The 16262-nt window shown below is 40.9% G+C and overlaps 1 protein-coding gene across 1 annotated transcript in view; it reads right to left on the reverse strand.

Moving 5' to 3' along the window:
* Positions 1 to 16262, reverse strand: part of FBXO22 (F-box protein 22) — a 31144-nt gene that overhangs the window by 5912 nt on the left and 8970 nt on the right. Inside the window, exon 5 of the mRNA XM_046652212.1 lies at positions 8425 to 8589. Coding sequence (XP_046508168.1) covers positions 8425 to 8589 — 165 coding nt within the window. The remainder of the gene's footprint in view (positions 1 to 8424; positions 8590 to 16262) is intronic.

Below are 16262 nucleotides of genomic sequence, written 5' to 3' on the forward strand. Positions count from 1 at the left end.
ATACTACCTTCAGTCTTGCCTCAGTTCACCTCAGTGGGGACACAGGACAGATAATAGGACAAGTATCTTAGGTCTTTCAACTTCAAGAAAGCACACGGGCCATATCCCCAGCTCAGCTGCTGCTTGGGCAGATGACTACTCAACCAGCACACCTAAGAAAAGGTGCAATCTCCAGTTCATTACTACTTGAAATCCAGCTGTGAGAGCTAATCAGTCAGACTGAGTGCCTAAACAACATGTGGGCCATCCATTCCTTTGGCGGTTCTAAATATTCTTCGATTAAGCAAAGCGCTCAGTAACCAGACCTCATTGGTTTGGACCCTACAACTGCTTTTACTGAGTCATATTTGGGCGATGCCACTGGTGTTCAGAGTGACATAATCAGAAACAGCTTAAAAAATTCAGTCTATTCACTATAAGGGCACTGCGGATCCACTAGAAGAACTGATCTCAGTTCTCAGAAAACAGGGAAGAGTTGTGCTTCTCATGCCCTGGCATAGCCAAACCCGTGGACCACCTCTGGCAAATGTTGACGGTATGCATTTCATGTACTACCCTCAGCCTGGGCTTTACTATATTCCTCCTACACGTCCCTCAATTCAGAATTCCTCCACTGATACTGTATGTATCTTTGTAAGCTGCCTTAAATTCATTTTCAAGTAAGGCAGAATGTGAATTCATTACAGCTAGGATCAAGCTGGAAGGTTAAAAGGAAAAAAGAAAAAAAATAAAATCTAGACTCCAAGACTAATGTCAGATTCAGGAAAGCCAACTATGAAGAACTATTCCAAAGACAGGCTCAGACTGCTTTAGGTATGCATGCTCAGATTTCTGTTCTTTTTAGAGAAGCCACTCTGAAGACAACTGTTGTGACCTATCTGAAAGTGATGTAATCTAAATGAATGTAGAAAACCTACTTCAAAGAAAATGTCTATGTAAGAGACTAACACCATGAACAATTCATGGACAAAAGCTGGGTTCTCCTTTCCCCACCACCCCTTAGGTTTGAGCACCTCTTCTTTCCCCGTATTTTCACACCTATCTTTTTTACACGAGGGGAGGTAGGTAAGTATGAAGTCAGCACAGTAAGGACGTGCCCTGCGGAGTTAGACCTGGGTCGGAACTCAGGCTCAACTACTCGCAGCTGTGTGACCTTGAGCACGTCAACTTGACTAAAAGTGGGACAGGAGCAAGTTTCAAGGGTGGTTGTGATGATTAAAGAAGATAATGTCATAAAGAAGCATCTAACCCCGGTGCTTGGCACCCAGCAAGGCTCAACAGAGGAGAGAAAACAAAGCACATTCTGGCTAAACTGAGGGCCCTGACCACAATTTAGATTTGTTTAACCAAATAACGGAATGATGAAGCTTAAGGCAACATTTCCCCTTGAATCAAATGAATCCAAAGTAAACATCAAATTTAGAGGGGCAAAAAGAAAGCTTCCATCCCACCCACAAAACTGGCTGGGGGTCACCTGCGTTGCTCTGACTTTCATGTAGCTGTCATGCTTTTTGAGATGCACCTCATCCAAAAATAGCTCTGATGTTGTACAATGAGAAGCTGTGTCACTGTGTATGTGGTAGGGGATTAAAAAAAAGAGAAGATCCACACATCATTCAGCTCCATGAACATGGAGCCTGTGGCACGAGGGCTGAGGGTGAGGGCATGTTGGCCCGGGGCTATATTCCACCACTACTGTGACCTGGGAGCAAGCCCCCACAAGACCTCTCGAAGTTTGACTTTTCTAGGACTCTGCTCTTGTAGCTGAGTGAAGTCCACCAAAAAGGGCAGGAAAGTGTGATAGAACGTCAGCACCACATTCTTGTCACTTAAGAGTTTTTCAAGAGCTGGGCAGCTTCTAAAGCAGAGCGAGTTCCATCACTTAGGTTTTAGCACCATTTTTCCCTGCCTTGTACCTGATCACTGCCTGTGGCCCCCTCAAGATTCTCTATGAAGTCTTCAGATAATTTAAAAACTTAGTCCTTCAAATTTTTTTTGGAATCTGACTTAACAAATAATTAAAATTCAGTTTTCACCCCTCCCAGTTGGTGGCAGAGTTCAAGAGGAGTCGTTGAAGGACCAAAAAGCAGCAAGCAGAAGGGACCTAACAACTCACAGACTAGATCACAAGATCAGCAACATAACAAGAAACATGGCACTTGGGCAGGCACTGTTCTAAGCACTTTACAGAAACTAACTTATTTAATGCCCACAACAGTCACCCATTATGCTGTTCAGCTCCTAGAAAGTCCAGGAGGATTCAATGTCTTCAAAATCCACATTACAACACACAAATTGTAACCCCTGTTACAGGACCCAACTCAGACCAGACTAAGTAATAAGCACACCCTCCAGAAGGGGCCGCCCCAAAGGAAACTGGTGCCTACGGGGCTGTGCAAAAACACAGGCACTTCCACTCCTCTCCTTCCAAGAGCCAATGCATGAGCATTCTTCAGGACTTCCTCTCATGACTCTCAAATGTAAAAGTCAGTGGAAGATCTTTTCTAATGTCAATCTCTACAAATAAAACTGAAACCTAGAAAATCGTGCCCCAAGTGGCCCTGTCATAGGTTTGAGCTTTACCTAGAAGAGTGTCAAAAGGATGTATTTGTATAAGAGGAAGAAAGAATCATAGGTGTGAAGCAAGTGTCTCAAAGGGGAACAAAGCACTGGCTCTGAAGCTCCAGCTCGTCTTCTAAGCAACTGGCAGTCCTGAGGCTGCCTTCTCCAGTCTGTAGCAGGGGAGGGGTCACAGGCCGCCAGACACTGCTTTGATGCTAGAGCCACTTTCCTGGATAATTCAAAGCCTTAAAGAAAGATGTGCAGACCATCCTCAGGGCGGGAGGCTCCTCCCCTCCATTACAGACTGTGCTCTGCTGGGCAGGGGGTTCCAAACGTGCCCAGAGGGAGGCAGGGGAGAAATGATGCGCCTCAGTCCTAGATTTTCCATGCTCCCTTCAGCCTAAGCATCTCTGCTCTATCTGCTTTATTTTTACGTTGGCACCCCATGTAAGATTATATTTACAAATGAACTGTTTAAGAGTCAGAAAATTGCTGAAGAATATCCTTAATTGAGGAGTCTCAATGGAGTCTTCAACATAAGCACAAGGGAGAGATGTTATGGTATTACAGCAGAATCGACCCTGGACAAGCAACAGAAACTGCTGGGCCACCCCCTACCCTCCCTCCAATTACTGAACTAGTTCCTATTTGCTTCAATTACCATTAATACCTGATGATTCCCAAATGTCTATCTTTGGTCCAGACCATTCTCCTGAGCTCCAGACTCACATATCCAACTATCTAATCAATGTCCCCAACTCAAATGTCCAACTCAGAACTGATAATCCGACTCTTCCAAGCTGCACCCGCAGTCTATTCCTGACTTCAAGAGATGGTACTGCACAGGTGCACTGGCCAGAAACCTGGATGACATCACTACCACCTCCCTTATTCTCAACACCCAACATTTTAATCAGTCACCACATCCTGTTGATTCCACCTCAAAATCTGTGATTCTACTTGTCACCTCTTCTTGCCTTAACCTCTACAATAGCCTCCTGTTTTTCCTGCATCCACTCTTGTATTCCTCCAAACCCATCAACATACCGCAGCCAGAGGGGTATTTTCAGAAGACCTACCTGATTATGCCACTTTTTTGTTTAGAATCCTGGCTTCCTGCTGCCCTTAAATATGTAGATTCCTTAGTATGTCCTACGAGGCATGATCTGGCCCCAACCTGCCTCTCCAGCTTCATGGGACATCACACTCCCCGCTCCTCGACACAGTGGAAGTCTCTAGGCTTCACAAATGAGCATGCGAATCCACAACACTCAAATCTTGAAGGTGAGTAATCAGGCCCTTTTTTCTTCCTGTCCTTCAATCTCTTGGCCACCTCACTCTTATTTTTGTCAGTAACTTGGAGAGACGGTAAAGACCTCCTATAATACTCCTCCCTTCTCCACATCCGAGGGACCTTGCCCCGTGGTTATGTTTTCTAGCATCTCTGTGCTTCTCCTGGTAACTCTTATCACATCTGCGGGACTTAGTTCAAAGTCAGCCCATCCTGCTGGATGGGGAGCTCCAGGAGGCAGGAACAGAGGCCTCTCCAACAACACGTCTCTAGAGCCCCATCCAGGGACCGGCCTATGGCATGTACACAGTTTCTGAACGAACCAACACTGGCTTTTTAAGAAACTTTGCTGAGGTATTTTTGCCTTTACTCCTTAGAAATTAAGTGCTGGCCTATCCATTTTTGTTTTTCATTCCAGAGACTATTTTTAACACAGGATACCAAAAAGACCTTAGAACAACATATGCCTCATTTAAAAAATGCACCATTTTGGTAAGTTCTTCAAAAAGAATATAACAAAGTGTGTGTATGTGTATAAAATTATATGTGCTATAATGCTGGGTCAGATGATGACACTTCCTATATACAAGGTTTAGAAAACTATAATTATCAAACGCAAGGTCCCTATCTTCAGAGGTACTGCCAGTTTCACAGGAGAACTAAGCTGCTGTGTTTGCTTACTGTGGGCTTTCACATACGATCTTCCAGTCACTGTGACTTAGCACTCTAAGACGGAGGGAAGACAAACCACAGTCCACGGGCCAGATCCAGCCCCCTACTTTTGTAAATAAAGTTTTATCGGAACACAGCTGAGGGTTTATGTATTGTCTACAGCTGCTTTGCACTCCAATGGCAGGGCTGAACAGACGCAACTGAGACTGTATGGCTGGCAAAATTTAAAATATTTACTATCTGGCCCCAGAAAAAGTTTGCTGACCATTGAGGGATATTACCACAAATAGGGTGATTTCCAATGTTACAGAACATAGAGAAAAGTTGCTCCGGATATTTGTTTGGGGAATACAGGCTGGGATTCTTGTGTAGAAGGCACGTTCCAGACCATAGCCTCCAACCACTCACTCCTTGCCTGCCTAAAATTCCTCCATCTTCTTGAGCACATAAAAGACAATGGTCCAAATTTAGAAATACAGAAAATCAGGACACAAAATAGCATGTGAAAGAAGAGAGATTATCATCTCAATCTAGGCGAAGCTTCAACGTCCAGAAGGCCACGAACAGGATGGAAATGGAATAAGCCAAAACTGTGGACAGCAAACAGCTCAGGAAAGGACACCAATAAGAACACTTCACAGAGCAGAATAAACATGGGGCTGTTTTTCCTTTTAGTTTTCTAATTCCTATACTTAGCTCTGTAATGCAAACAAGGTCTAACAAATCTAATAAATATTTTATCACAGAATGGATGGTTTATTCTGCTCAACATTTTGTTTTTCTTCTTGTAAACTGACAAAACTAGGCATCTACCTTCAGTCAGGACCTCAGTCACTGATTCCCAAGGAGCTATAGGACAGAGGAGAGAGGATGCCCAAGAGGCACCACACTCACTTCCAGATAAGAAAGACAGCACAGAGGTCTGGCCATATGACCTTCAGCAAAAGTACTGAATCAAAGGCCAAACAAGCTTCTCGAATGGAGTTTGATTTTTCCCAATCCTGTTCCTCCTGTCCCAGCATTCCAACTATTTCTGTCCTCAGCTCAAAACTCAGAGTTATCACTGAGTCCCCAGCCTCCCTTCTCTTTCATGTCTAGTCATTTGCTAATTTTCTCCAATCAGTTCCCCACTCTTCATGCCCTGGTATTATTTCTTGCCTAGACTCTTACAGGGAGCTCCTAACTGGTCTCGCTGCTTCCAGTATCTCCCCACTATGGAGGGTCACATTCGCTACTACCCAAATGACATCTCTGAAGAACCTGTCATTTACTGACTACACTCTAGCCTGGCCCCACTGCAGCCACCCTTTGTTCCCATGATCCCCTTCACACACCCTTTGCTTGCAAAACTTAACTCTTTACTATTTCCCCTACTGATCACCTGGCCCTGCGCCTGTTTTTCTGCTAATCCTTCAGCCCATCCTGTTACTCATCCTTATCTCGCATATACTTCTCATCCTTCAAAGCCACAAATGCAACTTGCTCCATGAAGGTGCCTTGCTCCTCCTCGTTCTCCCTGTGGCCAGAAGAACCCCTACAGCAATTTACCCATACCTCTCTTACGGCACATCTCACTTTCTCACTTGGGTTATAATTACATATGTATCTGTCACACCCTTCCTGGAATGTCACTGAGACAAAATCTGCATGCAATTAATTTTTCTTACCCTATGGGACCTTTTAATAAGATGAATGAAATTAATGTATAATTTCTGTATCATGAACCCAATGAACATAGCCATCCTCTTGTCAGCATCAATTCACATCTCCTCTTCTTCCTTCTTTGCTGCTGGAATCGTTTCCAGAATCTTTTCCAGAATCTTTAGTTAGCTGCCCTGGACTGGCTTTCTACAAAGCCTTCAATGGCAGTTGACACTTTTACAGACAGACTGCAAGGCAATGTGCAAATGGCTCTCAAACTAACATCTCTGGCCTCAACTCCTCCTTGAGTTTCAGATCTGCTATTTTCTAACCAATTGACCAATTCTAAAAGAGATCTATCCAGTTTGCTGAACTTTCTTTTAGCTCCAGCTAGCCTTCCACCATCACATCTCATTATGATATGACAAAGTCACTCTGGCTTGGCTACACAGCCACATTTTCTCCTAAAATTTTTTTTGCCTTTACACTTAACACTGGGTCAGTTTAAAAGGCATCATCTGAAGTTTTCCTTAGAGGAAGTGTAGCATCCTTGATTTGGGGCAGCTTTAACAAGACAGCTAACTCTGGTTTTCTGTTTGTGTACTCTGAACTCAGAGCCTTAGCTCTCTACTTCCATCAGAGTTTAGCTTCCTCATCAACAATATACCTTGGTAAGTTCTCCCTGGCATAGCTATGGTGAAGATTAGAAATAGCACACAGCACTGTACCCAGCTTAGAAGGTCTCAGCAAATGTTAGCCATCATTAACTGTCACCATCAGCAAAGGCATGTGCATGCTCCTCTGGTGTGCTACTGCTGAGCGGGATAAGAACACCCAAGACCTTCACTGCCTTTCCACTGAATGTCCTTCCTGAGCTACATATCAACCCTCCCTCAGTCTATTCCTCCACAGACCACAAGGCCACGCTGCAGAGAGATCAGCCCTGTGAGCCACTGTGAAGCCTGCCTAAGGTACAGAGGCCAGCATTAGCCATCTGCCTACCATCTACTGAGGAAGGTACTTTGCTAAGTGCTTTACATAAGCCATTTCATTTAATGCTCACAACTCTGTAAGTTAGTTATTTCCACTTTATAGATGAGGAAACATGCTCAGAAAAGGAACTTGTCCTAAACTACAAAGTTAGAAAGCAGCAGAACTAGGGCAGCTACAAGCCTGCATTCGTAATAGCCACACTTCCTGCCTCGCACGACAGACTGACTATGAAACCTGCCATGCTCTACCTGTACCTGCCCACGTTCTTCCACATCATCAAGAGGCCTGCTGCTCGTGGCTGCCAGTTTTTGCCACCAATGCCTACTCCAGCTCTGTGCTTTCCCTCCCATCTCACTCTTTTATTGCATTGTAAGGAACAGATGTATAAGCCCGTTTCAACCTGTATACTCCTTTTTTTCCCTCTAATCAGTAAACCAATCACAAATTTTCCCTTTTCTGCTATAGCATTTTTTATTCCCAATGAGTTCAGTTTATTGCTACAGGTTGGCTGATCTATGCAAAGACAAGAAGTCACCACTGAATATTTTTTACGCCAACAGTGACTTTTTTCATGAGTTAACCGCAATTAGCTCAATTGCAGATGTAGATAAAGATAGACTGCTGTGAATAACTAGTTTGTTGCTTACTGTATTAAATTAAGCTTTCTTATCAGAGCTTAGAAACTAAGCCAACCTCTCATGACCTGTCTACTCTAGCCAAGCTGCTTCTTTCTGGCATGTCCTAGTAAACCTTTAATAGACTTTTAATATACTCTGCTTTAATTTATACCATTCCTAAAACTTATCACCAAGTTCACTATACTCATTCCCATCTTTCAAATTAGTCAACATATAACTAACCTGTATCTTCTAAAATTTTTTTTATAATAAATGCTTATCGCTGATGTAAAAAGGAAATAAAAGCTTTAAAAAACTTTTCACCTTCAAAAAACAAAAATAGGGAAAAACGATAAGAAAACATTCAAAGAAGTGATTCAAAATTAAGAATTAAACACAAATGACTTTATTATCAACAGAATAGTCAAGGAAAAATATTCTTCTCTGGTTCTCTCAAGCTTTGATGTAAGTAAAATAATTTATAAAGTAAATCAATTCTACCAAAAATGTACCACACTAGCTTCTGTTAATCACTAGTTTGAATTCATCCACATCTCCAGTAACATGTGTACTTAATTCAGACTCTCAAAGGAACAAACAAAATCAATCAACAAGATGGGCAATTAATGGTAAATAACACTAACTTACCTACTTCAGTGAGTTGATGTCTTTCTAATGTTAAATTCTTTGGATCCTTAATAAAATGAAAAGGTTGTATTTTTACTCCTTCAATTTGAGGGAATAACAGAGCAAAACCGGATTCTCCAATTTCAATTTCCTGAGGTCGATTGCTGCATGATCCCATTGGAGTCACTAGAAAAACAGTTTAACAGTTTCATAAACAGATTCGATAAAAACTGAAGTTTCATTTGGTAACACTGTACATTAGACAGTACCACCTAGATAACTACAGTTTGGGTTACTAAGATAATCAACAAGCTAATAGACCATTATCTGAGTGAAAGTTTTTCAGCTTTGAAATTTCTATGAGTATAGTATCATGATGTCTGACATTTACTTTCAAATGGTTCAGAAAGAAACATTTTTATAAACAAAGACAGAAAAGGCAAATGTTGCATAATTTTTTAAACTGGTGAATCTAGATGAAGGGTGTAAGAGGGTTGACTGTACTATTCTATTATTCTTTTAACTATTCTATAAGTTTGAAGATCTTCTAAATAAAAAGTTGGGGGGGTAATGATGTCAGCATCATGGCAGAGTGAACTGCTCCCACAGCCTCTCCCCACTAAGATACAATCAAAAGGACATTCATTAGCCAACATAGAACACCCACAAAACATAACAGGATGTCTAAGAGATCCAGGCAGCCATAAGTCTGAAGGTGGGGGTGCTGGATCCCCAGGAAGCAGTGGAAGTAAGTAAGCGGATCTCCTCCCCATCCCTAGCAGGAGAGATCTGCAGTGCAGGACCTCACACAGCTGCCGGTGCACAACCCTGGGAGGAGACGGGGTAGCAAGCAGACCTCCACATGAACGCTTTCAAAGTGTTCTCGGAGTTGCATCCCAGCCCAAGGGAATGCTCCATGCCAAGGTGACTAGGTCACCACGTGTGTGCTCCTACCAAGCCCAGCAGCCCAGGTGGGCCACCAGTGAGTGCAGAGCATGTGTGAACATGTGAAAAAAAGCACTGGTCTCCTCCCCCTCCACCTAGCGCATCAGCTCAGCCAGTCGTTTGGGGCAGCAGACCTGCACCAGAGCGTCTGCAGCAGCTGTGTGTGGGACCCACCAAGCAGTAGTAGCTTCAAGTGGACACGGTAGTTTCAGAAAACACAGCTCCTGCCCGCCCTCCCCCACCCCCGCAAAGTGGTGGCAGGCAGAATCTACAACCAGACACTACCACTATGCACCAGCAAAAGTCCACTCCATCAGACCCCATGAAGAAATACATCAAAACTCCAGATCATAAGGAAAATGACAGAAACCAATCCTGATGACACAGAAATTTACAATCTAAATGAGAGAGAATTCGAAATAGTTACCATAAAGAAACTCAACAAGCTACAAGAAAACTCAGAAAAACAGTTCAATGAACTCAGGAATAAAATTATTGAGCACAAGGAGTTCTTCACAAAAGAGAACGAAACTCTAAAAACAACAAACAGAAATGCTGGAGATGAAGAACACGATGAGTAAGATAAAAAGCAATCTAGGATCCTTAAAGACCAGAGTTGACATTATGGATGACAGAATTAGTAATTTAGAGGACAGAAATATAGAAATGCTTCAGGTGGAGGAGGGGAGAGAACCTAAGACGAAAAAAAAAAATGAAGAAATTCTCAGAAAAGTATCCAACTCAATTAAGAAATGCAACGTAAAGATTATAGGTATTCCACAGAGAGAAGAGTGGGAGAAAGGAACAGAGAACTTGTTCAAAAAAATAATAGCTGAGAATGTCTGAGGAAGGAACTGGAATTATAAGTAAATGAAGCTAACAGAACTCCCACTTACATCAACGCAAAAACACCTTCTCCAAGGCATATAGTAGTAAAACCGGCAAAAGTCAATGACAGAAAAAATACTAAGGGTAGCAAGGCAGAAGAAAATAACATACAAAGAAACCCCTATCAGGCTTTCAGTGGATTTATCAGCAGAAAACTTACAGGCTAGGAGAGACTGGAATGATATATTAAAAATACTGAAGAACAAAAACTTTCAGCCAAGAATACTCTATCCAGTGAAAATATCCTTCAGATACGATGGAGAAATAAAAAACTTTCCCCGATAAACAAAAGCTGAGGGAGTTCATCACCACAAGACTACTCCCCACCTCCAAGAGATGATCAAGAAGGCCCTCATACTTGAAACTAAAAGGAAAGGGTTTACAAAGCTTTGAGCAAGGAGATAAATAGACAGACAAAACCGGAAAGCTGCAGCTCTCTATCAGAAGACTTAGTTATAACATTAAAGATAAAGGGAAGGGGGCCAGCCACAAGGCCGAGTGATTAAGTAAGTTCATATGCTCCACTTTGGCGGTTCAGGGTTTCGCTGGTTTGGATCCTGGATGCGGACATAGCACCGCTCATCAGGCTGTGTTGAGGCGGTGTCCCACATAGCACAACCAGAGGCACTCACAACTAGAATACACAACTATGTACTGGGGGGCTTTGGGGAGAAGAAGAAGGAAAAAAGAAAACAAGACTGGCAACCGTCGTTAGCTCACGTACCAATCTATGCAAAAAAAAAGATAAAAGGAAGGAAAGCATCACAAATAACTATAAAAACAGGGGTCTGGCACCTTGGCATAGTGGTTAAGTTTGGCACACTCCACTTTGGCAGCCCACACCGTCAGGGAAACCCACATATAAAAAGTGGAGGAAGACTGGCACAGATGTTAGCTCAGGGCTAATCTACCTCAGCAAAAAAAACCAAAACAAAACTATAAACACTTCATTTTAATCACAAACTCACAACACAAAACTGAATAATTTGTGACAACAATAATTTAGACAGGGAGGAGGAAAGAGATGGAACCTGATTAGGCTAATGGTAATAAGAGACTATCAGAAAACAGAGTATCTCATCTACAAGATCTTTTATACAAACCTCACAGTAACCACTAAACAAAAAATCAGAAGAGAGACACAAATGATAAAGAGAAAACTGACCAAACCATCACAGAAAATCACCAAACTGAAATGGCAGTCAGAGATACACAGGAGGGGCTGGCCCGGTGGCACAGTGGTTAAGTGTGCACACTCCACTTCTGCGGCCTGCGGTTCGCAGGTTCAGATCCTGGGTGTAGACCTACCACTGCACATCAGGCTATGCTGTGGCAGCATCACACATAAAATAGAGGAAGACTGGCACAGATGTTAGCTCAGTGACAATCTTCCTCAAGCAAAAAAGAGGAAGATTGGCAACAGATGTTAGCTCAGGACCAATCTTCCTCAAAAAAAAAAACCCCAAAAAACAAAAAACCAGGGCCAGCCCGCTGGCCAAGTAGTTAAGTTTGCACACTCCGCTTCACCAGCCAAGGGTTCCACTGGTTCAGATCCCGGGCGTGGACATGGCACCACTCATCAGGCCATGCTCAGGGAACATCACACACAGCACAGCCAGAGGAACTCAACAAGAATATACAACTACGTACTGGGGGGTTTTGGGGAGAAGAAGAAGGAAAAAAAGAAAAAGAAATACAGAGGAAGAGAAACAAGGGAAATAGAGAACAACCAGAAAACAAGAGATAAAATGGCAGCCCTCATATATCAATAATGCCTCTAAATTTAAGTGGAATTCTCCAATCAAAAGACAGAGTGACTGAATGGATTAAAAAACAAGACCCAACAATATGCTGCCTCCAGGAAACACATCTCAGCTCTAAAGACAAACACAGGCTCAGAGCAAAGGGATGGAAGATGATTACTCCAAGCTAATGGCAAACAAAAGAAAGGTGTTGCCATACTTAGACAAAGCAGACTTCAAGATAAAAAAGGCACTGAGAGACAAAGAGGGACAGTATAAAATGATAAAAGGGACACTCCACCAACAGGACATGACACTTATGAATATATATGCACCAACACAGGAGCACCAAAGTACATAAACTATTAACAGACCTAAAGGAAGAAATTAACAGCAACACAATAATAGTAGGAGACCTAAACATCCCACTTACATCAATGGATAGATCATTCAGACAGAAAGTCAGCACGGAAATAACGGAATCAGACGAAAAACTAGACCAGATGGATTTAACAGAGATATATAGAACACTCCATCCAAAAACAACGGAACACGTTCTTCTCAAATGCACACGGAGCATTCTCAAAGACAGACCATATGTTAGGAAACAAGGCAAGCCTCAATAAATTTAAGAAGACTGAAATCATATCAAGCATCTTTTCTGACCATAATGCTATGAAACTAGAAATCAACTACAAGAAAAGAGCTGGGAAGGTCACAAATATGTAAAGACTAAACAACATGCTAATGAACAACTACTGGATCAGTGAAGAAATCAAACGAGAAATCAAAGATATCTAGACAAATGAAAATGAAAATACATCATACCAACTTTTATGGGATGCAGCAAAAGCATTTCTAAGAGGGCAATTCATAGCAATACAGGCCCACCTTAACAAACAAGAAAAATCTCAAATAAATAATCTTAAACTACACCTAAGAGAACTAGAAAAAAGAAGAACAAATGAAGCCCAAAGTGAGCAGAAGGAGGGAAATACCAAAAATTAGAGCAGAAATAAATGAAATCAAAACCAAAAAAACAGTAGAAAGGATCAATGAAACTAAGACCTGGTTCTTTGAGAGGGTAAACAAAATTGACAAACCCTTAGCCAGACTCACTAAGAAAAAAAGAGAGAAGGCTCAAACAAATAAAATTAGAAATAAAAGAGGAGAAATTACACTGGATACCACAGAAATACACAGGATTATAAGAGAATACTATGAAAAACTATATACCAACAAATTGGAGAACCTGAAGAATTGGATAAATTCTTAGACTCATACAACCTTCCAAAACTGAATCAAGAAGCAGCAGAGAATCTGAATAGACCAATCACAAGTAAAGAGACTGAAACAGTATTAAAAACCTCCAAAAAAATAAAAATCCAGGACCAGATGGTTTCTCTGGAGAATTCTACCAAACATGCAACAAAGATTTAATACTTATCTTTCTCAAACTATTCCATAAAATTGAAAAAGACAAAATGCTTCCTAACTCATTCTATGAGGCCAACATCATCCTGATACCACATCCAGACGAGGACGACACAAAGAAGGAAAATTATAGGCCAATACTGCTGATGAATATAGATGCAAAAATCCTCAACAAAGTATCGGCGACCTGAACACAGCAATACATTAAAAGGACCATACACCATGATCAAGTGGCATTTATACCAGGGACCCAGGGATGGTTCAACATCTGCAAATCAATCAGTGTGATACACCACATTAACAAAATGAGGAATAAAAATCACACGCGATCATCTCAATAGATGCAGGGAAAACATCTGACAAGATCCAACATCCATTTATGATGAAAATCTCTCAATAAAATGGGTATAAAAGGAAAGTACCTCAACATAATAAAGGACATATATGACAAACCTACAGTCAACATCATACTCAATGAGGAAAAATTGAAAGCCATCCCTCTGAGAATAGGAACAAGACAAGGGTGTCCACTCTCACCACTCTTATTCAACACAGTACTGGAGGCTTTGGCCAGAGCAATTAGGCAAGAAAAAGAAATAAAAGGGTATCCAAATTGAAAAGGAAGAAGTGCAACTCTTGCTGTTTGCAGACGACATGATTCTATACATAGAGAACCCTAAAGAATCCATTAGAAAACTACTAGAAATAATCAACAACTACAGCACAGTGGCAGGGTACAAAATCAACTTAGAAAAATCATTTGCACTTCTATACTCTAACAACAAACTAGAAGAAAGAGAAGTCAAGAATACAATCTCATTTACAATTGCAACAAAAAGAATAAAGTATCTAGGAATAAATTTAACCAAGGACATGAAACTTACACACTGAAAACTATAAGACATTATTGAAAGAAATCTATGACAACATAAAGAAATGGAAAGATATTTCATGCACATGGATTGGAAGAATAAACATAGTTAAAATGTCCATACTACCCAAAGCAATCTACAGATTCAATGCAATCCCAATCAGAATGCCAGTGACATTCTTTACAGAAATAGAACAAAGAATCCTAAAATTCACATGGGACAACAAAAGACCCCGAATTGCTAAAACAATCCTGAGAAACAAGAACGAAGCTGGTGCATCACAATCCCTGACTTCAAAACATACTACAAAGCTACAGTAATCAAAACAGCATGGCACTGGTACAAAAACAGGTGCACAGATCAATGGAACAGAATTGAAAGCCCAGAAAGAAAACCACCCATCTACAGACAGCTAATCTTCGACAAAGGAGCTGAGGGCATACAATGGAGAAAAGAAAGTCTCTTCAACAAATAGTGCTGGGAAAACTGGACAGCCCACATGTCAAAGAATGAAAATTGACCATTCTTTTTTCACCACTCCCAAAAATAAACTCAAGGTGGATCAAAGACCTAAAGCTAAGACCCTTAGACCATAAGGTTTCTAGAAGAAAATATAGGCAGTACACTCTTTGACATCAGTATTAAAGGGATCTTTTCAGACACCATGTCTTCTCAGACAAGGGAAACAATAGAAAGAATAAACAAATGGGACTTCATCATTAAAGAGCTTCTTCAAGGTAAGGGAAAACAGGATTGAAACAAAAAAAACCCACTAATTGAGAAAAAACATTTGCAAGTCATATATCTGACAAAGGGTTAATCTCCGTAATGTATAAAGAACTCACACAGCTCAACAACAAAAAATCAAACAACCCAATCAAAAAATGGGCAGGAGACATGAACAGACATTTCTCCAAAGAAGATATATGGACGGCCAATAGGCACATGAAAAGATGTTCAGCATCACTGATCATCAGGGAAATGTAAATCAAAACTACACTATCACCGAACACCTGTTAGAACGGCAAAAATAACCAAAACAAAAAGTAACAAGTGTTGGAGAGGTTGTGGAGAAAAAGGAACCCTCATGTACTGCTGGTGGGAATGAAAACTGGTACAGCCACTATGGAAAACAGTATGGAGATTCCTCAAAAAATTAAAAACAGAAATACCATATGACACAGCCATCCCGCTACTGGGTATCTATCCAAAGGACTTGAAATCAGCAATTCCAAAAGTCCCATGGACCCCTATGTTCATTGTAGCATTATTACAACAGCCAAGACATGGAAGCAACCTAAGTGCCCATCAACTGATGATTGGATAAAGAAGATATGGTATATACATACAATGGAATACTACTCAGCCATAGAAAAGGATAAAATCATCCCATTCACAACAACATGGATGGACCTTGAGGGTATTATGTTAAGTGAAATAAGCCAGATAGAGAAAGACAATCTCTGTATGACTCCACGCATATGTGGAAGTTAAACATGTAGACAAAGAGAACAGATTAGTGGTTACCAGGGGAAAGGGGGTTGGGGAGTGGGCATAAAGGGTGAAGTGGTGCACCTACAACACAACTGACAATAATGTACACCTGAAATTTTACAAGGTTGTAAACTATCATAATTTCAATAAAAATTTAAAAAAAATATTTATCCTAAAAATATTTGGCAATTATATAAAGTACACACACACACACGTATGTGTATTCATATATATCCATGTATACTGCTATATATTGAAAGTCTGGAAGGTCATGCATCATAACATTAATAGGGTGGTGTACTCTATAGTGCTTAAAGGTGCTTAATTGTTTTCTTTTTTGCTTACCTGCATCTTATAATTTTTCTTTTTTTTTTTAACATAAATGACTACTACTAGAGTAAAGAAGAAATAAACTCTTTAAAAAACAATGTTAAGCCTTTTAGAAACCAAAGCTAGGGCAAAATGAAAAACTAATACTCAAAGA

This window comes from Equus quagga, chromosome 2 (assembly GCF_021613505.1).
Source record: "Equus quagga isolate Etosha38 chromosome 2, UCLA_HA_Equagga_1.0, whole genome shotgun sequence".
In the NCBI taxonomy this organism is placed as follows: domain Eukaryota; kingdom Metazoa; phylum Chordata; class Mammalia; order Perissodactyla; family Equidae; genus Equus; species Equus quagga.